The 27,139-nt window shown below is 40.2% G+C and overlaps 1 protein-coding gene across 2 annotated transcripts in view; it reads right to left on the bottom strand.

The window, feature by feature from the left end:
* Window positions 1-578: 578 nt before the first annotated feature.
* Window positions 579-27,139, bottom strand: part of NPSR1 (neuropeptide S receptor 1) — a 61,523-nt gene continuing 34,962 nt past the window's right edge. The window contains exons 3-9 of one of the 2 annotated variants that reach the window (XM_069859835.1): window positions 20,459-20,562; window positions 20,029-20,122; window positions 15,687-15,888; window positions 5,943-6,019; window positions 3,911-4,000; window positions 1,642-1,822; window positions 579-1,541 (exon numbers count right to left, since the gene is read on the bottom strand). In XM_069859835.1, the coding sequence (XP_069715936.1) occupies window positions 1,367-1,541; window positions 1,642-1,822; window positions 3,911-4,000; window positions 5,943-6,019; window positions 15,687-15,888; window positions 20,029-20,122; window positions 20,459-20,562 (923 nt within the window). In that variant the 3' untranslated portion in view covers window positions 579-1,366. Of the gene's footprint in view, window positions 1,546-1,641; window positions 1,823-3,910; window positions 4,001-5,942; window positions 6,020-15,686; window positions 15,889-20,028; window positions 20,123-20,458; window positions 20,563-27,139 lie in introns of both variants that reach the window. The other variant, XM_069859836.1, reaches the window with a different exon arrangement.

Here is a 27,139-nt window from a genome sequence, read left to right as displayed (position 1 = left end):
AATAAATTTTATTCAGTTCTTGTTTTGCAGGGAAGAAACTCATTGCAAAGGATCTGCATAATAGAAAAAAAATACCTATTTAAACTGACTCCACTTATGTAAGAATGCAGTTTTTGCTGAGAGGAAACAAACACACTTGCTGTACAGCTGGTTAGAGTGTATTATTATACAAACACTTTAAGTCGTCTTGCAGTAAAATGAACATTGAAGTCAATATCACCCACCCACCCACTAAACCTGCATGAGAACATTTCTTCTTAAACTTAACAGCAGTGTGGTGGGAGGGTACCCCAAGGGCTGGGGAAGGGGTGGCCCAGCTGCTTGAGGCACTACGCAGCAAAGCTCTGCCTGATGACTGGGGCTTTATGGACCCTACATGAGTTTACAAGACCAGACCATCAACAAGTATTTTTTTCTAAGTGTAATTTGAGTTTTACGGTTTTACCAAGGTCATCTGCCAGCTCTGAAAGTGTCTAAAGGTGTGTGTGTTTCTCTGCATTATTTAAGTGATGTGGATGATTTACATAGTGCACAAGTCAGGGAAGTGCTGCTGTGTCGTGACACTGATGGCAGCCCCGAATGGCAGCTCCCCATAGATGGAGCGAGTGCAGGGTCCCAGATAGACTGCTCAGGGCCTTTGCTGCAGAAACATGTGAGGATCAGTGCACCTTATGCACCGCAGGGTCTGGGAGGGGTTGGCAAACACTGCATTAATACAGTAGCCCAGAAATAAATGACTGTCTGGATGTGTCATGTGGCAGCCCTGCAGGGTCCCTGGGGTGCCACCAACACACCCCAGTAGGACAGCAAGGAAATATCACAGAGGAAGGCAAGGATGATCTGCAAGGACGGTGTGTCTGGGAGGACTGGCATGAGCTGAGGAGCATGGCAAGGAGAATTGGGAGGCAGTAACCCAGCCCTTCAGCCCCCTCTTCTCTGGGTATTACTTCATAAGTGGTCGTGTATGAAACTCAAATATAACTGCATAGAATGACGGTACCGTGTTCTTGTTGAAAAAATGCCAGCATTTTAACTAGGGTCCCCGCTCTGCAATTACTTGCAAATTCTCTTAATTAGTTATGTGAGCCATATGGTAGAGTTGATGGCTTTTAGCAACTCCTGAAAAAATAGAGAGAAGACCCTGACTAGACTTACACTTACACTGCTTTTTGCCATTTGGAATACATACATATTACAGCTTGCTTGAAAGCAGATGGCCAAAATGAGCCTCCACAGGAGTGGCATGCAAACTCCTTGGACTGAATTTGTCACTGGCAGTGTGCAATTGCTGAAGCTGCAGTGTTGTTCCAAAATACAAGTGCTGTTCAGCAGCAGCAAGTTGCAGACTATTTCCAGTTGGTGTCCGTCAGCTCATGGTGCTTGAGGATTGTGGGAGACATCTGTTTTCCTTGATACAAGTTCCAGGATGGCTTTGTGGGGCATCACCTGTGCTACATGTATCCTGGTTTGGACAGGACCTCCATCTTCTGCCCTCCATCACTCCTGTCCCGGAAAGTTCCCTCCAGCCTTCGTGTTCTTCTCTCCCTGAAAACAGGTGAAAATAGGTAGTAGGTTTAGTGACTGTATTTACGTTTTCCCTCCCTTCTTAGGGCAGTCAGAGCAACAGTAAAGCAGCAATACTCGAAAGGGGAGCAGAGGTGGTTGCTGAAGAAGCAGTAGATGAGGGGGTTGATAGCACTGTTCAAGGCTGGCAGGTTCTGAATGATCACGGATGCGTAGAAACGCTCTTTGGTCTCAGGGAATACGTTGAAGTTGTCCAGGATATCAAAAAGAAAGTAAGGGCTCCAACAGAGAACAAATGCTGGAAGAGAGGCAGAGAGAAGAGCTTGACATTAGGCAGTTCAGCTGTTTCCAGAGGTAATCACATACACACAGAGAGCCTGTCATAACACATAAATATTTGTTCATCCAAAAAATATCCCCCTATTCAGGGTTTTATTTAAGAGAATAGCTATTAGATTGTGCTTTTGTTTGTCTTGATTTTTATTTTAATGCCCATAAAATATATTATGTATGTTCATCTAAGTGTTTAGAGTGCTCCCTCTAGACATATCAAGGCACTTCTGAACACTCGCAACACATAAGGGGTAAATAGGTAGCCAGTTAAAACATCATCAGTTATAGCAAAGCACTCTTTTAATGGTCCCCTGAGTGAGCAGCCAATCTAAATGTACACACCACCAAAGTGCTGCTCTGCAACAGTGTTGTCTGCCACAGCCTCCTATTGAAAAAAAAGCGGTTAGACATCCAGGAGCAAGGAGTGACACCTTCTCACACCACACGACAGCAGAACAACTTGTCATTTGGCATTCTAGTTGGAAGTGCTGTGTACATGATGCATGCAAGAAGACCCTCTAATTCCTGTGCTGCAACCTGGGAGACGAATCTGGGGAAGAGGAGAGAGGACTGCATTGTTTAAAGTCCCTATTTTAGTTCAGATGTGGTATGAACAAAAAGGCCACAGATATACTTCTATCTGCAGGTACAGGAAGTGAATCTGGCCTTCACCAATTTCACAAAGGCTTTTGATTCAAGATTTATACAGAAATGTTGGGACAGGCAGTTCACTCAACTAATCTATAAATACCTGAGTTGCAAATGTGCAGGTATCTGTGAAATCAGACACATGACCTCTCCCTGACCCAAACGAGACAGCAGAGTGAGCCCGTGCTTGCTTTCTTGTCACATTTATCAGTATTTCTTTGTTGGCAATTAGTTGAAGGCTCACTGAATGTGCACAGAGGAGACAAACTCCCCTCCTGCTTTCTAGAGTGACCAAACTGGCAATGTTAATGCACAGATACCAACAAAATAGTGCTATGCATTGTCATTATATAGATAATGGCACTGACTATGCAGAATTAGTGGCTTCAAAGAAATTAATTAATATTGGGTGCTTTATTCTGCATGTCAAGTGATGCTGGTTGCCTATTATCAAGGTCCTTTGAAGTACTAAGCATTCAGGTGCTCTTGACATCTAGTACCATTGCAATACTAGTTGCTTCTGACAAGAGCTTTCTTTGGTTGGCACACAGAAACAGGGAAGCTATTCTTGGACTTCTGAAAATCATGAATCACACTGGGCTCTCTCATGGCTGTGAATGCTACCTCTGAAGAGTAAGCTAAGCAACTCAATAGTGGCTATTATCACAATGTCATCCAACCTGAATTTTGTGAGGCTTTGGCTAGAGGATTTATCTCTTCTTTAGTGGTAGGGGATTTGCTGTCAGTCCTTGGGAGTAAACAGCTTCAGTCACCTTCCTGCTTGTCTCCAGCAACTAATCACAAGCCTTGTGTGATGCTGACTTTATTTATTGAAATAAAATGTCAGCCTCCTAATTTCATCAGGATAATATCATCTCCCTGGGAGACAGAGGACACCTGCACTGAGTCATCTGCTGCATGGTTTAGGAAAGGAGAGCTTGTTCTTCCCATCTCGGCAGACAATGCACTGACATCAAATTCAGTTGCTTTGCATCCTTCACCTCTCTTTCCACTCCCTTGTACTGCCCCAGCAGCTAACATGCCAAACATAGTCTCTAAGCCTAAAAGACAGTTCAGTAGTCAAGTCTTCTGGCAACATAGATGGGAAGGAAATGACTCTTTCTTTGCTCCTTTTAGGCCTTGTCCCTCCTTTATTTTTTTTTCTGCACATGAGTGGCTGTGTATATAATTTCATTTGAGACATATGTCAGATGCCTAAAATAGGACCCTGTCAGTCACAGGAGAGGGGATGACAAGGTCAGAAGGCAAGTCAGGGAGTCTAAGTAAAGCTCCTTCTCTGAGCCACCTACTGAACTTTGTCTGTTAATGACAGAGGGAACTGAGGTAGACCAGCTTCCTAACATTAGCATCCTCCCTAGCTACCAGCCGTGGTTTTCTCACTTACCGAGGATAATTACGATGCTGTACTTGATTGCTTTCACTTTTGCCCTGGATATGAACCCACGACTGGTGTAGCCAGCAGAGGTTTTGCCACCTGGGGAAAGAACAGTTCAGCTAGTAAAAGAAGAAGGCTGGTGTATGGTTGTGTCAACACGTAACTCCACAGCCAGTATGAAGACACATAGCCCATCCTTTCTTGGTGTCAGGCAGGGCATCAGTAGTTCCTGAAACCTGGACACTTGCAAGCCTGTTCAAGTTGGAAACTCAAAACCTGAGCCGTTCAAAATCAAAGGAGAAAGATAAGCATAAGAGATCTTCCTGAAGCATTTTAGCAGCTAAGTATTCCTGATACTTGACACTTAATAAGGAAAACTGCTGCTTGTGTGCCCAGCAGTATCAGTCTAACAAAAACCATGCACCATCACAGCTACAAAAACACAAGCAGGATGATGTTATAAGGGATGTTTTCTGAAAGGAACTGGCAGAAAAGAGGAAAAACAATCTGGCAAAAGCATCTATCTGTTCACTTTTAGTTACGTTTTGGTCAGAAGAATTTTTAAAAGCAACATACGCAATTCTCTTAACCTCTTATCCTTTTGATGCTTTGGGTAATCAGTCATGCGTTTTACTTGCCATGTTGACTCAGTAACGAAATACAAAATGCTGTTAGACTAGCTTTTCAGCAATGAAGCGTGGCTTGAATCGAGAAGCAAATTCTATTCAGTCTCACACCAAGGCTCGTTGATCTCATTTCCTCTGAAGTCACACTAATGTCTCTGAGTATCGAGTTCTGTATTTGAATAACAGTACCAGCATGATTGCAATAACATACCTGATTCTGTTATTAATGTCAATTTGCTGTTCATGTTGCTGGGTCAGAATAATTAGGTTCACCATAGTAAATACACAAGAAGGTCAGTTTTTATCAAAACATCTTTAAACTCTTGTAGTCCAAACTTAGGACTGGAATTTTGATTAATGTAATTGGAAATAAGTTTGTGTATGCAGTTTCTTGCACCTCTTATAAAAACAGCATATCAAGGCTGTGTAATTTGTAAAGAAAAGAAATTAAATAGAATGAATGTGGGCTTGTTAATAGTGAAACACCTCATGTAGAAGCTTGAAATTATTCCATATGTAATATTACTGTAAGCAACTTGGTCAGTTACAGAGCAGATACAGAGCATCCTCCTGGATGAGGAGAATGACAATTTTTTCAAGAATGGTTAATACTGATTGTGTAATGAGGGCAGGATCATTTGAAATCAATCCTGCTCAAGCTTTTCAAAAGAGGAGTAAGTCTTAGATTATAGTCGACAGATGTCAGGTTGTGACATAAGGATATCTGAACATATGCAACACCGCATTAGGACATTTCCTCCTGTATCAGACACGATCCATGATCCTGCTTCGGGCAAGTGTCAGCAACTTGGTCCCACCTGATTGAGTTAACTGTCTGCGTGCTTTTACAGTCACGTTGTGAAACCCCTTAGAATGGGTTCAATTAATATACTTTACTTCATAACTAATAGGAAAGCCACCTGATAAGTGAGGATCTTGAAATGATTTCTGTTCTTTGCCAAAGCAGCTCAGAACAGCCTGAAAATTTTTGTGGTCTTGGGGTGGAAACCTCAACTCACTTCATGGCTTTCTGTAGCCAGGAATTTCTGAGCTTGACCAAAATTCAAATTTTCAAGGACTTGTGCAAGCATAGCAGAAGTGTTATCTAAGTATACATTAGACATTGTAGAAATGGGCAAAGTTCTAGGAATAACAATCCTAAGTCCTAGAATAAGAATTTTTTACTTTTTAATTCTTTGCTCAGAGATGTTTTCTATGATTTCTCTAAAGGGAGTTTAGTTTTTAAAGAAAGAATGTATATCATGTAGAAAAGAGTTATGAATGAACAATTACAGAAACTCCATTCCTATCACAGCGAAGGGGGCCCAAAACAAGACTGCATGTCCAGGCGTTCCCTTATTTGGGAGAGACCAGCCAGATTCAAATCACGAAGTTAGACGTATGCTGAGACTCACCAGGGCAGCTGGATATGATGACAGCCTGAGCTTTGCTCTTCATCCAGATGGTTCGAATCACGATTGAGTATATGACACTACAGAAGGGGAAGAGTTATTTGTATTATGAGTAAATTTAACTGACATCCCAGTCATGTGTGCTCTATGAATACACTTATCTATGTGTAAGGAGCTCATAAAGATGGTGAGACTGCATAGAAATAACAACAATGATGATGACGACAACAATAATAAATAAAATTTTGCTCTCCCATTGTACTTTTCAGAGGCAGACCTGAAAAGTTTTCACTGTGGAAGTCATTATCATTGTCCTGGCTTTGCAGAAGTCAAATCTTAAGTGCAGTGGAATGCAATGATTTGGCCAAGATCTTGTAGGCATGAGCTTCTTGGAATTTTAAGCTAGTGGAGGCCAAATCTGCCTGTATACAAGCCCCAGGATGCTAGCCCTGAAATGGGGGAAGCAAAAGGAGGGACCTGGTTTTGCTGTGTGTGCACTTCTATTTTGGCATTACTTTATGAGCATGAAGCTGACAATTAAAATAGTTCCCTGGGGAATTTGATAGGAGCAAGATCCACAAGAAATGCAGTTAAAGGCTATGGTGCTTACTTTCAGTTCTCAAGATTCTGGGATGGAAATTGAGGAGGACAGAAGTATCAGGTAGATGGGAAGAGTTAGGTGACTCAAAACCAGTTCCACCACAATCTGCATAATTAGAGTGGAATATATATACACCTTTAATGGAAAAGACGAAAACTGCCCTAGTTCACAACGACCTTGGACAGTTATGAGCTTTCCCCAGGCGATAACAAATCTGGAATTCGATCTACTTAACATGCAATAGGTAATATTTCCTTAAAGCTGAAGAGCTGTTTGACCCCACATCTGGATGAGTATCTTACCTTTTCAGCAGTTTACATGAAAAAATACAACCCCAAGACCTTGCTCTGTCTGCCTTTTCTCCTGTAAGCATGTATTGCGTGCAACCAAAATCACTAAGCAACAGCATGTTTTGTCTGTTGTTTTCCTATTTTTAGCCTACTAAGAAAGACAAAAATAATTCAAAAATATCTCAGCTAATGTACTCAGATTGCCATGTTTTCCTGATGTAAAAACCAAACAGAAGTCATTGTGTGCTGTTTGCAATACACCACAGTGTTTTAGGGGGCCTGGGGAGACTGGCCTTTAACTGCTGTAAACCTTAGAGGTGACTCTGTGAAAAAGGTGCTACTAGGGAGATTATTTTCAGGGTGTGTTATAGAAACAAACATGTGACTTACTGTCACGTGGTTTATTTTTATTATCAAAAGAGACATTCTTATTAGAGCTTTCAAACTGACATATGAAGCTTTTCTACAACACCATCAGTTCCTAGGCACATTTTTGTGTGTCTTGTAGGTTTCCTTTCAGTGGAAGTTTGATCCATCTGGTTTCCATGCTCAATAAATGAGAGCTGGAAACTCTTTGTGCAGTCCAAGCTGTGCAGCAGAGCAGTAGTATGGTTGCCCAGTGTAGGTTCTGTGTGCATCTGCTGCAGACTTCAGCTCACCTTTCTTAATCATTTCACAAGTTCAGTATGTCTCCCAGCTGACTTTAACACTTTTCTTTGACCTCCTTGCTTTTCAAGAACCTGTTTATTTATCAGCTACTGCACTTGAAAGTTTCTTTGAATATTGTATTGGCAATGGTGGAAAATTCATGTATCATTTCTCCTTTGATTATTCCAATAAATAAGAATGTATTATAATGATAATTGTTGTCATATCAAGAAAATTTCCAACCAGCTCCTAAAAGCCCTGTTTGTATTTTCTCTTTAGCCTGCTATCTCTAGCCTGACCCTTTTATTTGCCATTTAAACAGTATCTCCTCTAATGCAGATCTGCTTGTCCAACAGGCACATTCAGAGTTGCCTAAGTAATCAGGTAGAAGGAGCCTAACTCTGTAGTCAAAATACTCGGACTCTCTACTTGCAGACGAGTGCCACAAGGATTGAATTATGAAGAAAGATGCACCAGCTTTCCCTTCGATCCCAGAAATCCTGCCCTTTTGGCTGCAGAGTCTTGTAGGAGCTTCCTTTCCACCGGGTGCAGTGATAGCAGCTTTCTTCTTCATGGATTGGCCTAGGGACTTGAAGTCAGTCCCAGGAATAGACTTGATATTTCACATGTGACATTACATGCTGTTTCACTGGAATCCTTAATTTACAGAAATCCTAGGGAAAGTTTAATTCCTGGTTTAATCCAGTGGCTTCAAAAGTGCTGCCAACATAGTGGATTTATTCTGGTGGTTTTGCCTCTGTTCATCTTTCTTTTCTCCATAGCTGGGTCTACGGGAGACTTCCTTATCAGACGGGGACCAGAGGTGATATAAAGCTGCTCAGGGTGGGTGTCAGGAAGGACAAGTCTCTTGCGCTAGGTACACTTCCTAGTTACTCTTTTGCCAGTCACAGTTATGCTTTTATGCTTTGATCTCTCTGGGACTCCAGATCTTATTAATGCCTCATCTTTTTTTTCTTTTCTCCCAGATATGCTGGCATGTAGCTAAGAAACTGGAGTTTCCAAAAATGTGTCACCCTAAGCTTAGGATCCTAAAAGGCATCTGCATGTGTTTCAAAGCCAAAACAGTAAAAAGAGAGCATTTATGGCATAGAAGTTGTATTTCTCTTACAAGGGAAAAACTGGGGTTTAGTTTTTTTTCTTTTTTTCCTTCAAAATGCATTTGTAGCTCCTTTCTTCCTGTAAGAGGCAGCTGGAGGAGGATGTATTGGTTGATGACACTTATAAGGACGGGAAGAAAGTCCCACTTGATGGAAAATAAAGTGGCAGCTCAGCAAAGAGTATCAGGGGACAGGTGGAAACTAGTATTCAGACAGACAGGAGGGTCTTTGGCAATGTCTGCACCATTTTGACCTGATTGTAATCAAGCTACTCAGTTATTGCCAAGATGTGAAAGCACACTGTCCACCTTGCCACATACCTGATTTTTCAAAATATGTAACATGCCTGCATGCTGCTTGTTCTTGTCTCCACTAAAAGCACTGGGAGATGTGATGTGTAGCTCAGTAGATCCAGATGTTGTCAAGTTTCTTTGTGTCTGTAAGTGTGTAGTGCAGTGGTCTTCCAGTCCTCACTAGAGATCCTTGGGCACTACATAAAAATCTGCTGTAGTAATCTGAATGCGTATTATGATATTGAAATACTTTATGAGTTATTGTGGCCCATTATTTGCAGATGAAAGACTAAAGAAAGGGAAGAAAGAGCTCATGTGGAGTAGTCAAATCTGGATGGAAAAATAACCCCAAGCTTTCTTAAGAAGGAGCTGCTCAGGCTTTGAAGACCGCAGGATAGAAAGGACATGCTGTTGATCTGAAAATACAGGAATTTTTCTAGCTCTGGAGCGGGAAAATACAATAATGTGGTTCAGAGTGTGGGTGTATCTCAGCAAATTAAACTCAATGCATCTCCAAAAGAAATTTAGATTGATCCAGTTTCTGAAGGACTAAGACGCATGTTCATTCTAACATGTTATTAGATAAGGGTCTTGTTTAATATGACATCATTGGTAAACACAACATTCTTTGTCCATGTAACTTACTAGCTTATGGTTAGTTATATACCTACTACCATGAAATAGTCCTTCTCCATCTTTATGTTTAATTCATAATCATTTTTTTAAAAAAATAAAATGTCTTGTGGTAAAGTTATGTGCTGATGTTAACGATGATAAGAGTTATTGATCTGCCTACTCTTTAAATACAGATTTTCATTTTTTTAATTAAGTGGTAGCATTATAATAGAGTTCCACCCAACCTCAGTATTTACTAGCAAAATGAGCCTTTATCATGGCAAAAAGTATATTTAAGCTCTCAGCTAATGGCTTGTATTTGTCATCCAGCATTACCTATTGTTCCTTGGACTACATTTGTGCAAAGTGATGCAGCTGCATTATGTTTTGTGATAGTTAATTTACAGCACTATTTATCCAATGACAAAAGGCATATGTAACTTCATCTGAACAAAGAAATGTAGGCATGTGTAATGGGTAAGTGAATAGGTGGGTGCATTAAGTGAATTAGAACATATGTGCAAGATTTTTTTATTTCGAAATGGAAATTGAAGCAAAAAAATATTGCGCTTGCTGATTCAAGCTCAAAAAATGACCTTTGGTATTTTTATTAATGGCATTTTTATTGCCTTTATTTGATTTAATTCAAACAAATATCTTTTATTTAATCTATATTTTATTTCATTGCAATGCCTTAAGTTTAGCTCTGTATTTTTCCTTTTAGCTTATTCTGTTTGTCCTCTTCTAATTATTTATCTGCTGCTCTGAAGCAAATGTTCTTTTTGGAGTTTTGATTTTAAACAGCAGATGATATTTTTTCTCTGTGCTTCAAGAGGAATTTTTGCAATTTTTTATAACCTGAATATGGATTATAATAGACAGATGCCTATGTATTATATTTATCAGGTTACAATACAAAAAATATATTTGACAACCATGAATAACAACTACAAAGACTCTGAATTTCTGGATACTCAAGTGACAGAATATAACCACGGTTTTGTGCAGAGTAGCAAAATAGAAGAGAAACTAAGTAAGACCTCCTGCCCCCTTATCACAGGACCTAAGAAGCCTAGGTGTGAATATTTGCAGGTGAGAAATCTATAATGTTCATTAGACCCATATTCAACTTCTGTTCAGCAATCCCCTGGAAGTATTCAACATCAAAGATATTGTTTTAGCTTTGCGTGGCATATCTTTACATAGGAGAAATGGATTTTGTCATAATGGATACTTGTCCCAGAATGGGAAGGAACTAATTACTGCGGGTTATTTAATTAATTTTTCTGAATTTTCTGGGATTTGGTACATTGACAATATCAACTGCAGGAAAAAAGTGATAGATTATTCTAAATAACAAGGAAGAACAGGCCAAATCTTTAAGGGCTATAAATAAGAACCAGATGCAAGATCTGTGGCTCTCTCCAGTGGACACTGAGCTAGTGGGAGGAGAAGACCTTTTACATAAAAACACATCCTTCCCTTTTCTCAGCTCTCAAAGGCAACCACACATGGGTTAAAAATCCAGTCACAGCTTTTCATTCTCTTTTCATTATTTGGGTCTTGTTCATTTGTATTCTAATCAGAGAATAAACTCACCAGAAAACCACAAGTTGTCTGATAACTGAGATTCTCCAGTTGTGAAGAAGTACTGGGAACAGACCTCCCAAGTATTTACATCTTCCAGGGCTGTTGCAGTTTTGTTCACATATTGCCTTTATATATATATTTATATTTAAAGAAAGAGACAGATTGTTGCTTTCTTCTGGATCATGTTTTGTCTTGGAATCCGTAGGGTTTGCTCACACCACATCTGGGAGATTAGCTCATCAGTGGAAGAGTTTTCCAGACTGAGCATAAGGTTATCAGCTAAATAATTCATTCCATGGGCTGTGGTGAGTTAGCTGAAGGCTGTGTCAGGAACACACACACAATCAACTCTGCCAAGTGAGCTGAGGATGGAGGAGAGAAGCTTAAAAGATGATGGTACCTGGACTGCAGAAGGTAAAACCTGCGCAGCCAAAGCAGCGTAAGTGTGGAATTAAGTCCTGCACCTGAAAAGTAAAATTTTATCCTTTGTATGCACTTCAGATGAACTGTGCCAGAAAAAATGCTGTCATCAGTGAACTGCTTTGCTCTAGAGGTTAGGTTTTCAGCAGATTCAGGCAGCAGAACTAATTAAGAATTAACTCTGCCAGCCAGTGTCCCACATTGCATCAGGCACCTGCCATGCAGCTAAATCAGAGTGCTCCAACAGAGAAAATAAAGGGGCTGTGCAAACAAAATGAATTATGGCAGTAAAGGCCTCATTCTTTCTCTGTGTGCACCCTGACTCTCTTCCTTAGTAAGTGTGGCATGTGCCTTGGCTTTTAGTTTATTCGTGTTCCCGGCTTTTTAGATACAGTCACACATTTATGGATTGTGTCTCCATCATTAAGTTGTGGCCTTTTTTAAATCACATCTTCAGCTAACAGCCATTAAATGCAAAAAAATCATTAAATGCCCTCCTTCATTTACTAAATAACACCTTTCATTTTTATAATTAATCTTTTGACAGAGTAATGCACAACTGCAATGTATATGATCTCCCTCACTCAACCTTATGAAATAGCATCTCATTTGTCATCAAACCTACTGTGCATCTGAAAAATATTTTCTGGAACAAAACTTCTGCAGAGAAATTGAGTCCCTGCAGAGTTTAACAACCATTCCTGCCATTTTTTAGCTGCAGACTGCTTACTGGAGTATTTATATTCTGTAGCTACATTAGGTGGATTAGCTTTAAACTCCTGGACTGCCAAGAAATTTTAAAGAAATAGATGTCACGCCTTGAGGATACGTAGACAGATGTTTCACAGATGCATCAACTGGGAAGTTGCAACCTTCAGCTGTATGCTTGAAACTTGAAAAAACGTTCTATAAAAACAAACAGTTCTGTCCAAACTGCATGGTATTTGCTGATAATGTCTCTGCTGACCTTGCCATGATGATAATCCTCTTTTTACATGGTTTTAGACAATCCTCTCTATTCTGAAGAAAACAGTATCACTGACAACTAGAAATAAATGGGCACAAAAAGATCCTTCCCTGACTCACCCTCCTTCCTTCCTCCCACTACCCAGTACCAATTAGAATCTCTAAAGAATTTTACTTCTTCTGGCGAGGATGTGGGAGCATTTCCCTTAGTGTGCGCTGAAACCAGGAACAAGCCTGCAATGGGCACTACTTTGCCCTATGGCTCCGAGGTCTATTTTTTAAGCTTGTGTCCTGCCATAAGCTTCTTGTGTGAAAGACACTTAAGGTTAAAGCAGCAAAAATTTTAGGATGCTTTATTCATGTCACGGCTGTCAGAGCAATCTCGTGAATTGCCGTTTTCCCTCTGTCTTTCCCTCTCCCTCATGTCATCGTTGCGTTCTTGCTTCTGCGGATTACTGTAAAGCAAGGCACTGAGCTAATCTGGTTTGAGTATCTTCCTGTGACAGGGAGGAAGGGAGCATAATGTCAGCAGCTCTGAAATATCAGCTGTTTTGTCACTTGCCTTTTCTGTCCTAACAAATATATATAGAAAGCATGCAAATCTCTAAGTTTGTATGTGAAAGAGATGCTTTACGCATCTACGGAGTGACTCCTAACTGGACAGGCTGTGGGCCTTTTTCTTAAAACACTTAAGATGTTGACTAGGATTTCCTGGTTGCTAGCTACTTGAGAAAGTTCATAACAGAACTTCTCTCATAGTAACAGTTAGCCTCAAAGTTTTCTAGTGCCATTTCTTTGCACAGTTAGATTACTTCTAGTGTTTTCTCTGTGCGTTTATTATTTTGCTGCTAGCGCTGGGCTGCAGATACACATTTTTATTTACATATTCCTCAAAATATTTTGTGGTTTATTTAAAGGTAGGCTGTTTTTAAGAGACAAGCAAATGTACAAAGAGAAATTATCTTGTCTAGCAAGGAGGAGCAACTGTATAATCTAGGAGTAATTCTTCTCTATCACTAACATGTAATTTCTTCAAGGAGAACTGCTCATGATTTTGTTTGTATATCTCTGAAAACTGGCACAAAAATGGAAGGATTAGAGAACTCTTGTGTTACAAGCAAAATATGAGAATTGATCCTTCTCTCTAAGGACGAACACTGGCCAATGTTGACTCTCTCTCAAAAACTCAGCTAGATGAGTTCAATCACACAGTTTCCAAGTTCCTGCGGTTTTGGTTCTATCAGAGATAAACTTGTTTCTATTAGATACTGCAGAATCTGATGTCTATAATTAAATAGAAACTTTAAGGCACAACTCAACTGGAAAGGAACTAAACCCATGACACAGTGTTAACCGTTTAGCTTATTGTAGTAGTTCAAGGTGAATTAGAGTCGGTTTTGTGACTAACTCAGTTGCAGTAAGTAACTTCATATTTCTGAAAGCTAACTGCATGTTTTTGAGACAGTGTCATTCTCTAAAGTGATAACACAGGGCATTGATATGCAAAGAGGCTAAAGCTTATACCTAACCAAGACCATCCTCAAGCCGATGGAAAAGGGACTGCATCTATGAGGAGGGGCACATAAGGCAGGTGACCCTAAACTGACCAACAGAATATTCCATCCCATATACATCGTATTTGGTATAAAACAGAGAGATCACAAGGGTTTCGCTCTCTTCTGCGATGTCCAATGTCCAATATCCAGTGAGGACCTCATCTGCCTGGTTGTTTCCAACTTCAGACCTGTGCATCCCTGAATTCAGTTCCAGAGTCCAGCTCCCTCCTAGCTGTTGGACCCATTCCCTCGTGTCTGCTCTGCAGCATTTGTGGTGATGTATAGTTATCAAGGGGTGGGTTGGGGGCATGATCTCATGTATTTGTATATAATTCATTACTTTCTAATTATTTTTATTATTATCATTATAATTTCATGAAAACTGTAGTTTTACGTTCCAACCCGTAAGTCTTTTTTTCCTCTCATTTCCCTCTCCCTTTTCATCGAGGGACTGGGGAGGAAAGAATTTTGGAAGCTCAACTGCCTGATTTTTAGCTGCTGAAATTTAGCTGGGTGGGGCTAAACCATGACGGTTATGTAGCTGGTCCTGTCATCACCTTGAAAAGATCATCCCCACACCATGATCTCACCTGGGGCGCTAATGAGCAGGAAGCTAATGGAGACTTATGACTCATCACCTGCTAGAAAAGCAGATGGACCAAGAGAAATGTCCAAGGGACATGTAAACATAGCTCCTCTCTCACAGCCCAAACAGCATGTCACCAAATTATAGGGAACAAAAGGAGTCCCAGCATGTTGTCTTTGCCACCTAGAAGTGATGGACAGCGAGAAGTACTATTACAACCATGCCACTGAAAGAGAATAAAAGGGAAAGAAAGGAAAGGAATATATCTGAGCTTGGAGAACAAGTTACTGATGCTGACAGCTTTTCAAGGCAGCTAAGAAGCCTTGCTCCTCTTCTACATCAGTTTTTGAATGTTTATTTGCATTATTATCTCCTTATGGCTGGATAATTTTTGTTTAACAGTGACTAACGGCAGCACCCCAGAGGGAGGCAATAAAATTCACTGATCATCTGATCATCAGGCACAGTCTGGGATATTGATCAACCTCAGTTTAAAAGCAGATTCTGTTGCAGATCACCTTTGTGATTTTGGACAAATCGAACTCAAATATTTGCAGGTCAGGTTTACCATTATAAATGGGGAGACTTTTATTTATTCATATTTTAAGAATGGTTGTCTGATTCAAATGCTTGGAGATTTCTTTCTGATCCTGGCAGAGAAACACTCTTCTAGTACTGGGAAGCTTGAGAGCACTTTAAGTTAATTTTAGTTTAATTAATACTAAGTGTGGTTTCCAGTTCTTCTATTAAAACTATGTTTTGTCATAATAGTTAGAATTCTTACTGAATTTATAAAGATACATTTCAAGATTGAAACTGCAGAGGTAATTGGACGCACTTAGAGATCCTGTCTTTTTTTCAGAGAAAATGTTTCTGGCCATTAATGTTGCAAGGAGAACACTTCAGACAAGTACAGAGACCCGTGTATTATGTGATAAAAAACAAAGCAACTCCAAGTCAGATGTGGAAATGAAATCATAACGAATGAGTAGGAATTAAAGCATTAGCTGATTGCACATTTGACAGCTTTCACCACACACTTGTTGATGGTGGTTCAGGCTTACCTGATAATGATCAAAGGAATGAAGTACACCAGGAAAGCCACCACTGTCATGTACGGAATCCAGTAGGAGTCATCAGGCCAGAGAGCCCAACACTGCACTTCCCCATTGGACAGCTGCCGTTTCCCAAAAATAATCAATGTTGGTATGGAAAACAGGAAAGAGAGGCTCCAAGCCACTCCAATAAGAACTTTCGCCTGTCTTTCTGTGTAACAGAATCAAACAGACGGTATTAATGTAGGCACTGGCATGGCGGGGAACTTGGGGCTGCAGCTGGCTGATGCTGGAAAGACTGCAAAGAGGAATGGAGATTTCATGTCTTTCTCATAATAAAAAGTCATGTGGTTATGAGCTTGTATTTTACACTTCTTATTTAAAAATGCTAAGGGCCCAATACTTCTGAAGTGTTATGAGAAAGGCAGTGGTAAAGGTCAGCAAGTCAGAAACATGAGGCGCATTTGCTTCCTCTGTGGCGCCAAGACAACATGAATGAATGCAGAAGACCATAGGTCTGCCCCACAGCAGGGTCTTAGCCTGGCACAGCAAAGCAGTGTTCGGTAGGAGACACAAAGACAGAAAAGAAGATGAGATTGTGCTACAGGTAACAGAGGCAGGCTGAGACTAGGAAGGATTATGTAAAGCATTAACTAGGTTGGAGTGTACTGGATGTACTGGAGGGGGAAAATGCTCCCATTGGAATGGTAATTAAACATTTTGATGCATACAAAGGCACGAGTGATAGGACTAGGGGGAATGACCATAAACTGGAGAGGGGAAGATTTATACTAGACATAAGGAGGAACTTCTTCACCATGAGGGTAGTGAGGCACTGGCACAGGTTGCCCAGGGAAGCAGTGGCTGCCCCATCCCTGGAGGTGTCGAAGGCCAGGTTAGATGAGGCCTTGAGAAGCCTGATCTACTGGGAGGTGTCCCTGCCCATGGCAGGGGGGTTGCAATTAGGTGATCTTTAAGGTCTCTTCCAACTCAAACCATTCTGTGATTCTATCTTGCTGTGGGAAAGCTTGCAAAGCACTTTCTATCAGGAATGAGAAAACGCCTTTGTTCAGCATCAGGAAAAAACTGCACAGTGGGCTGCCTTTATCTTCAACCACAATACTACTGTCCCAAAGAAACATGGCCCTGGAAAGCCCAGGCATCTCCATCAGTTCCCCATGGCGTGGTGAGAGCTGAGCCCCACTCTTGACAACGGGAATATGCACAAGTCTTGCTCAGGGTGAACTAGTAACTATGAGACATGGCAGATGATGGTGGGCTGAAGCTCAGGTATTCAGATCTGATTTATCTGACACAGTAGACATCAACTAGAAGATCCTGCTGAATCTCATGGTGAAGATCAGGAAGTGAAGACTCCCCAAACACTTCGGAAGTTTGGTCTACTGCTTCCCTTGACTTTTGGACTCCTCTGCTGCCAAGTGGGGAAAGCTAGTGGGAAATCAAATGTCTGATGACAGTGATGGAATTTTGTAAAGATCAGTGTGTGGGAGTAAACAGCCCTGGGGCATTTGTTTTCCTAAATCTGCATCTTCTGGCTAAAATCCACATAGCTCTGGCTGAGAAGACTGGGGAAGAAGGCCTGATCTGTGGAGTACCAGTGATTCTCAGCAGCACTTATTCCTTCTGAGTCACATTATGAAAGGAACAGATGGGGAGAGATTTTTTGATCTGGTACTGAAATAAATTATTGTCCTACAAAATACCAGAGATTGTGTGTGAAACAGAAAATCACTATAAATTATGCATATCAAGAAGAACGTCTTTTCTCCTTGAAAGTTGAAAAGCAATACAAAACTGTGTGGGAGAAAAATTCAAAAAGTAGTTTTATCCTTTATAAAACATCAGTCGCAAATATTCACTTACCCTGCTCATTTTTAAATGCTACCCATGTTCAGCAAAATACAGGCTTGCTAATCTAAGGCTTAAGGGAACTCTGCTGACATTGACGTGAGCGAGTTAGATTAAGCCTATAAATATTGTGCATGCAGAAGAAAATTGTGAAGTTTCCCAAAGCATAACAGAATTAACTTAGCAAAAGGGATATTAAGAGTAGGTTTCACGAATTATTTCCTGACAGAAAGTACTTTTAGATTGTGAGTTAGCTACTTAAACAATATACATGCAGCCTCAGTTGGGCTCATGTGTCTATTTCTAAGGGGAAAAGATCATACTTGTATAATACATTAATATATATTTTCCCAATGTGTAGCAACAGCCTTAATTTGAAGAGAAGTGGAAAATTTGGGTTGGGCAGGCAGGTAGGAGTGTTATTTTATTTTTGTGCTTTACAAGACAGACGCTGCAATGTTCATTTATTCTTATCTCTAGATGTCCTTAGTGTTTGGTAGAAAATGATCTGGCTAGTCTAAAGGACTTTACAGGCCACTAATAGCATCTAGGTAAGCATGTTCTTTGTTTTATCAGACTAATGTTAACTGTCTACCTCATAAGCAGGGGTTTTTATTTTTATTTTTTTGTAAATGCTCTAACATACTCTAAGTGCTAGCAAATCATAGAACTAGAACTATACCAATTATAAAAGGAATCAAATAAATGATCACTTTCAAAATATGATATCCTATTCAGCCAGTCCCAGTATTTTCCTTTAAAACCAATACTGCTCTTTAAAAGGAGAGTTTTTCCTGTTGAGGAAAACGACCCTGAAGGACGTTTTCATGTCACTGTCCCCGTTGCTCCGCTTCCGATATCTGTGTGCTGCAGCACTGGTTTTGTGCACATCTGCCTGCTTCCAGCAACACGTAATGGGGAGGCATCTCCTAGGAGGAGTTTTGCTATTTGCTACCATGACCAGCAATGCTATGTAATCCTTCTATAAAGCAAGCGTTACTTAAAAAATGAATTTTAATCTGGAGAGAGAGAGCTGCTCCAGAATCCCATTGATGGACCTTAGTGTCATCTGCAGCCCAAAGCCAAGCAAGGGGCAATTTACACCTATTTGGGATTTGTCTTTTACTTAAGCAGTTCTATTGTTTATTTTCAATGCTGCTTGCATATATCTTTCTATGGTGAAATATTTACAAAATGTCTTTAGTATAACTTCTTGGTTTCTTTTCTTTTTGATCTTTATTTTGGGATTTTTTTTTTAATTACCCTCTTTGGTTATTGAATTAGGTACCTCATGCCGTAGAAATGTTTGGATTAGAATGCATAATTCTTCCATATCCATATCCTGCATTTTCTGTGGTCATTTATGGATTTGCAAAGTAAGTATGAAATATTTAACTGTTGAAATTTGATTTCTTTGAAGCTATGCAAAGTACAGATCATTAAAATAATTGCTGAAAAGCATTTGCTTTTTAACAAGACTTGAGGCTAGCAACTAAATAACAATTAAAAAAAAATTGACATTCTCAGAGCAAAATGTTTGATTTCTTTTCCCAAAATGATATTTCAAGGCTACGTGGAAACATAATTTAAAAAATCGCTAAGGAGAAACAACTGTTTCATTTCTTGATTAAAGGTTTTTAGGGGATGAGTGTTTCATTTTGAAAAGAAATTTGCCACAGGTTAACTCAGAACTGGTTTTAAAAATTCCTTGTGTCTTCACCAACGACAAAGTTTTGCAAATCTCTGCATCACTGCCTGAGCTGCGATTGATTTATATTTTTTTCAGGCCAGAGAGTACCATTAATCTGATCCCTTGAATACAGAAGTCTGTCAAGAGCCATCATTATGCCAAAACAATAAGGATATTTGTGTCTGATTAAAGCACGTCTCCCAGAACTCGTGGTTCTTGTAACTGTTCCCCTTCCTCCCCACCTGCTATTTCTATTTATTCACTCTGTGAGCATACTTAACATCACACTTCAGGCTCTGTAGGAAAGAAATCATGTTCTTTAAATTGTACTGCTAAGCAGCCAGGATTTATTTGAGTGCTGTAAAAATAACAAATAGGAGAAATTATAAGAAACATTGCAACTTATATGGTATAGCTTTTGAAGTTCTCTTATCAAACTCTTGTGTGAATTCTCAGTACTGCACTCTCTATCCAACTTATTTTTAGTGTTACACAAAGAATAGTTTTGCCCATGATAACCTTCTGAAAATGTGTAAAGATAATGAAAACCCCCATACTTTTAAAATGTCATTTCATTCTTTGTTAACACAATGCTTACAAATACCACTGAGGGCTGAGTGCAACTTAATAAATCTTGAAACCACGGTTCCTTTGCCATTTGGAAAACTGTAATGTAGTCCAAATGTTGCTACAGCAGGAATGAATAATTCATGGCAACAAGGTTAAGAATTTAGAAACTAAAAAAAATTATCCAATGTGCATAACAACAGTAAAGTACAGAAATTCTCCTACCTCCTTGCAAGAACTTCATTGGATAAACTATGGCATGATATCGGTCTATGCTTAGTGACACGAGGACATAAGTTGAGGCATATAGAAGGACCACCTGGGGCAGAAGGTATATGAGGCAGCAGTTGAGACACATTTATTGCAGAAAATAATGTCAGTGAGTCACAGAACTAAGAATATTTGAAAACTTCTACCGAAAATATTTTAAAAAATTTTATTTTCACCCAAATCTTTTTCCTTTACCTTGTCCACAACATTTAAAATATTTAATATGCTTTAATTAAAAGTGTTTTGAATTTAAATGAACACTTCTAGCGTTTAGCATTTCTGATGCTACAATAATGTCTATACAGCATTTTTGTCAGGGTTTGTTGCTGTGGGGACACAAAGCTATGTGAGCTTGGGCATACAGGGGAGCAAGAGGTTTCTATACCTGGAAGTAGCGAACAACTCTGCAAACGATATCAGGAGCCATGAAATCTCCAGTGTAGCGCCAAATGATGTCCGTCATTATGTTTATGAGTCCTGTGAATGAATCTGCAAAGAAAATTAACTGAAGAAGCGTTAAAAGAAACAAACACACAACTGCAGGTGAGCCACAAAGACAGATATGACCCTAGGGATATACCAGCTTCCCCAGTCTGGACTGATCAGTCAAGGATGATAGAGGAGCTGAGAAGACCTCAGAAAACATTTAATGTTTTGTGGTTTTATTATCTTTTACTTTAAAGCTAATCCTGAAGCCAATCCTCCATCATGCCAGGCTTACCACCACCTGTTAAGGGCCTCCAGGTTTTCCGTGAGGTGTGGATAAAATATAGTACGGGAGAAGCTGTATGTTACTTTGTAAGTGCATCAGTTTGATCCCAGCTGTGCCAAATATTGAAATATTTAATGTCTTTTTTCCTTTGTCTTTTATTTCACAGTAAAAAGAAACGTGCTTCCTGTGAAAGCACCTGGGGTGAAATCAAATGCTGCTGAATTTGGTGGAAATTTTGTCAGGATTTTGTTCACAAACTTAATTATTTAATGACTAACCCTGCCCTGTCAGCTTAGAGTTAACCTACTTATGGCTGTACTTCTCCTGTAGTTTGCAAGCATCAAAATAAATACACCTCAGGCTATCTTTCCTCTTTTTTTTTTTTCCTAGAAAACCTGAGGAGATATTCCAGACTTTATTCTCCTTCTTATTGAAAAAATGAGCTCTCACACTGATGCAAGCTTTACAAAGGAATTGCAGAAGACCATACTGCTGTTGTACATATGGGCAATATTAGGTTTTGTCTTTAAAATCAAGATAATAAAAAAGCTCCCTCCCTGTAGGACAGGATAAATGTTTTCAGTGGTGTCCATGGAAGAAAATGTGTGTCAATCCAATTTTCTGTTTCTTCAAGTACCACAGCATGTTGCTTTTCTTATATGGATTACCACAAATGCAGAGAGCAGGTTGGGAAACGGTTTTGTGTGATTTGTCAGGACAAAAACAAGTAATACAAAGAAATAACTTCAATCCATACATGAAAAAAACTAGCAGTGAAGTAAAATGTTTCATTTTTATGTCACCATTTTACACAGGTGCTGATCTCTTCTCTCCGGCAACAAATGATAGGACATGAGGGAATGGCAGGAAGATGTGCCAGGGAGGTTTAGGTTGGATATTAGGAAAAGGTTTTTCACTCAGAGGGTGGTGGAACACTGGAACAGGATCTAAGGAAGCAGTTATGGTGTCAAGCCTGACAATATTCAAGAAGCATTTGGACAATGCTCTCAGGCACATTGTGTGAGTGTTGGGGTTGTCCTATACAGGGACAGGAGTTGGGCTCAATGATCCTTGTATTCCTTTCTAACTCAGGACATTCTATGATTGATGCAAAAACTATCACTGAAAATTTCTGTACTAAAGGAATTTTAACCAACATAACAGAAGATTCTGTTTTGAAATGTATGCATTTGGAAACAAGATATTTCAACAATTTTCAAACACTTTTTGAGCAGCAAATGGTTTGTACTAGTATTTCCAAGCAAGCAGGTATATAGTTGGCAAAACTAGTTTCTTCTAAGCCTTTTGAAATTACAGATATTCCAGATTCTCCTAGCTAGAAATTGAGATCTCAGCTTATGCAACTTGTTTTGCTTCATTGGAAAACTAGGATTATTTTTTTCTGCATCCTTTATCGCCTATTTTTCTTCAATCTCGTATCCCCTCTTTTTCTTCAAGGCTCAGTTTGAGGTGAAATTAGAACAGATATATCATTTGCGTTGCATGTAACTATATTGTCTCCCTTCTTATGACTTTATCATTCAATTAATTCTGTTTTGTTCTTTCCTCCTCTGATGTCTCCCAAACTTGTTTTTGTCTCTCTTTTCCCCTCCCTCCAGAGGGAAGCTGGATCAGAGATGACCTCCAGAAGGCCCTTTCAGCCAACACTTCTGTATTCTCTGCTCTCACACCTGCCTAAAGAAGCGGAAAATCAAAGTTTGAAACTTTGCATTAGATGTTGTTCATTGCTTAGATTGATGAGGGCAAGGGATGATTGCTCCTCTGGTGACTTTTGTAGCTTTAAGACTTTATGGAAAAGGCTGTAGGTGTATGTAATTACAGTGATCTTTGAAGAAACCACAGAGTTTAAGTGTTTCAAAAAGTGAAATGCATCTTCCAGCGATGGTTCAAACGCAGCCTTTCCCCTTTCCTTACTCCTGAATTATTGATTTATATTCTCTCTCTCCCCAGTAATGAAATATTCATTGGTTCAAAATAATACACATCTATAGAACTTCACCTCAGGGTATCCTCCAGCTTTTGATGGCCTGAGCATCTGTTAAGTAGGTGGTAAAAGGGAGAGGAGGAAAGCATGGGAGCAGCCCTCCTTCCTACTCATCTCAGTGCTCTCTAGAGGGAGGGAGAAGGGAAGGCATGTCAGCTGTCTCCTCATTTCCCTCTTCTCACCACCATTTTGCCATCCCTTTCCAAGGCATTTGGAGAAGGCTTTGAAGGTGCATCCAGCAGGTGAGGTGAGAGAAGGGCCAGTGTGCTGATGGTCTCCAGGAAGCTGAGTTTGGAGCTGCCTGCTGGATATAAGTAATTTGGGCAAGCCCAGAAGCACACTTCCAGCATATGCCCACATCAGCTTTGTGTGTCAGGAGCACGATTCTAACTTGTGGATGGCCCCCAGTTTACTGGCCCACATGGTGGACAAACCACAAGGGAATGAACCTTTGCCTCAGTTGATGCATGACCTGAAGCTGCTTTCCAGGGGTGCCCCTCATGCACCCCACACCATGTAGTTGCCATCCAGTGCCGAGGCTGAATAAACACGGGGGAGTTTGCATGGATGAAGCAGACATCCCTTCCCTCCACCCCCACCCCCCCCTCCGCAAAATTCAGAGTGGATATCAGCTCTGTCTTTGCCATGCTGCAGGTCTGTTCCCACTGCACAGCATCACCTACCAATATAGCTATAGCCTTAAGTGCCCTGGGAGCTATAGCGACAACTCCAAACTATCTTTCCCTTGAAAGTATTTGGATGAGGTTTTCAGATGACTGTGGAGGCTTTTAAGCAAGGTTCAAACTTCACAGCTCCTTTGTGCTGTCAACATCAGCTCCAATCTCCCAGCAGTACGTTTTGAGGGTTCTTTGTGTTGAATTTCTGAATCTCTGTGGAGGGCTCAGCACTCACTCCTCCAAGAGTGTGCCCGCCCCTAAGCACAACACACAAGTGTATGCCAAAGAAGATGCAGCCAACTGTGTTTGTCTGCCAAATTAGCTGGATTTCTCAATACCCCTTAACAATAGAAACATTCTCCCACACTACATCCTCATGCTCTCTGCTGGTTTAAAAAGATCTCTCGTCTTTTCAGTCCTACCAAGGACTAGACCAATTTTTCTCACTCCTTTGCTCTTCTATTGTCTGCTGCAAAGAGTGCTTCTCAGCCCATCTCTTCAAAGGACCAAACTCTTTTAGTCTCACCCAACTGCACACGTTTAGAGGATCTGTCATGTAGACACAGGTTACTTTACATAGGGCCATAAAATTAATACTGTCTTGAGCAGGTAGTCAGATAACATGGAGGAAAAAAATGCAGAAAACTTACAAATTATGACAAAGAATTTGTGCTACTGCTCTATACACTTTATTTGTTGTTTCTATGCATTGTTTTCTGCTGTACATCTATTATTTACTTTGTAGTCAGATAACTGGTTATCTTTGTGCTAAGCACACATGCAGATTCCACAGATTATCACCCTGAATGTTCCACCTGGCCATTTCTTAATTTCTCTCTTTCCTCCTCCAGTCCCTTAAATACGTGATTTAGACAGTAAATTTGCTTCTGTTCTGTTGTCTTACTGCTCATCACAGCTGCAATAATTAAACATCACATTTTTCCACACCTTCACAACATTGCTTTGGCCTACAAGCCCTTTTTACACAACACCAATGTACCAGTGCTCTAGAGCTGAGACACAGATCATGAATTAACAGCAGAGCTTTAGTCACTGCTGGATGAATCCTCTTCACCCACATAGCATCTCAGAGGCAATTATAGACACAATCACTGTGCCTGGAAATCCTCATTTGTCATGTAATTTTAATCACCGTGATAGAGGTTAGTGTATGGAAGTTAGCTACTTTCAGTAATATGATCTCAGCAGATCACATGTCCCCTGTTTGCTTTTGGCAAACCTACATTATGTTTTGTGTCACTGGATTACATCATTGGTGTCCCAAGTAGTAAATGTCAGGTATAGGAAACCAACATAGCCAATGCATTACTCTAAACTTCAGTATCCTTATTACTGCTGGTATTGTGACTGCTCCTCACTAAGCTGATGGTTTGTACATTAGATGCTTATATTCATCCACTGATGAATGTTCCTTGGCCAAATGGCGCCAAGCTCATTTCTGAAAACAGTGATAATCCACCTTCATTTGTAACTGTGAGTGAGCTCATCATAGCCATTGCTTACTTAATACAGTTTCTTTTTTTTTTACCAAGAAGTGGTGTGTGTACCACAGTTCTACATTTGCATTGCTAGGCAACTGTGTGGTTATAGACTCATTTAATTCCTCAGAAAAACAGGCAGAAAATCAATTAATGACATACATTCCCTTTTGACAGAAAACAAAAATACCAGCAAGCGATATTTTGTGACTTTTAACATAAGCCAAATATATATTCACAAAATGATGCAGACAAAATGGTTCCTTGTTGAAGAAAAAACAACAACACTAGTGTGATGTGAGTGGTAACAGTTTGCTTTTGAGGAGAGGCGGGGTTTCTATAAACTAACTGAAAAGAAAAAATCAACGAGACTTCAATAATAAGGAAAAGCAGAGAAAGGGAGGGAGAGAGGAAAGATGATTTTGCCTGAGGTGCAGAGGATTCACACAACTTATAGCTGCATGAACTGGGCAGGTCTACAACCTCTCAGCTGCCTCCTCCCTGTTGCCACCATGGCCGCAGTCAGTCCTCAGAGGAAGAACTAGTATCTGCTTTTATAAACATGTCAGCATTTCAACATGCAGCATTTTTAAACAGCATTTATCATAAAGATCAAGAAAATGACTGACAAGGAGAAGCAGGCTCTTGTTCCTAAAGGAGACAGAAACATGCTGAACATAGTGCTACAGCATCTATAGCTAGAAAACGTGGCAGGTTGTGAAAGAACCTGTGAAAATCCTGGTCCCTAAAGACCAATTTAATCCAAAACTTTGTGCCCCTTCTAACCTTTACCATTCTGTGATTGTGTAATTGTGTGATTCTGTGATTCTGCAAGCACAGGCATTGACTTTATGCATTTGAGCACAGGAACTGCTCGGGACGGGAGATGATCAGAGCAGGCTGTGTGGTGGGCACTGATGATATGACTGATGAGCACAAAAATGTGAAAAAGAAAACGCTGCCCTTGGAGGGGCAAATTTGAATGTGGCCTTTCTGTTCCTGTGACTAAGACAAATTTTTATGGCAAAAAATTGTCCACAGAGATACAAGTCCATTATAGAAAACAAATGGAGGTAATTAGCAATCTGGCATGGGAGTAGAGACAAGTTACAACTGTCCCAGTTAATCTCTTCATAGAAATTCATTGACTTAATGGCATTGCAAAAGGGTTGTATCTTGTGCAGGCTTCAGGATATTTCTTCTGTTACAACTAAGGAGGTTAAGACAAAAATATGTGCTACCAAGTCTGCAAGAAAATATCTCTATCATTCGATCATTAGTACTGACACCACTTTTCCCATAAGACACTAACCATGCTGGAAGTCTTTCCTGTCAGTAGTGGAAAGCAGATTGCTGGTAAACTGCAGTGGGTTAAAAAGCTCCACACGTCATCTCAGCTGCAGTTTGAACATTTTTTCCCCTGATGAGAACAGTCCTATTAAGTTGGATTTTGTGATCCATGACTTTTTGGCAAAGCTGTGCCTCTACTGAAATTTCATCCCTCTTTTCTTGTCACTTACAGAGTGATTCCATTTTAACAAGGAATGTTTTGTTCCACTTTGTTGATGTCACAAAGCTGCACAAGTCACCACAGCAGCAGCAATATTCTGTAAGGCAAGACAAGGAGCGTGAGTCCCTTTTCAGGGCTGAGCCATTTCACACAGCTCATTTTTTTTGGATCTCATCATGCGCTTGTCCATCACCTACCACTTCCCAAAGAGAACTTCCTCTGGAAAGATCAGAAGCAGTAGCTTACTCACATCTGTCTGCACTGCAGTGATAGAACCTTAAAAGCAAAAAATGGAATCGCCGCCAATTACACTATGTTACCATAAGGTCCTGTCTGTGATTTCTGAAGTGATAAGGCAGCCATCCCTGCTCTGCCTTTGCTACTCCATATCATGCTTGATGTGCTCTCAACTAATGACAGTCAGCGCTGCAAACTTGCCTTGCAAGTTAATAAAATCCCTAGCTGATTTTGTTATAGACCTGAAGGTGCAAGCAATTTAAATTTCAGTATACTTAGAGCTCCTGAAGTGACAGATTGGCTCAAGAACAGGCACATGGGAGAGAGAGCAGGAGAAGCTGCTCTACCTCCCGCAGACACCCTTGCAGCTTATTTCATTATTTCCTTACTCCCATTCTTCCCTTTGTCTGTGCTTTCTACTGAGAA

This window comes from Phaenicophaeus curvirostris, chromosome 6, assembly GCF_032191515.1.
Source record: "Phaenicophaeus curvirostris isolate KB17595 chromosome 6, BPBGC_Pcur_1.0, whole genome shotgun sequence".
NCBI lineage: Eukaryota > Metazoa > Chordata > Aves > Cuculiformes > Cuculidae > Phaenicophaeus > Phaenicophaeus curvirostris.
This window is presented reverse-complemented; position numbering and strand designations above follow the sequence as displayed.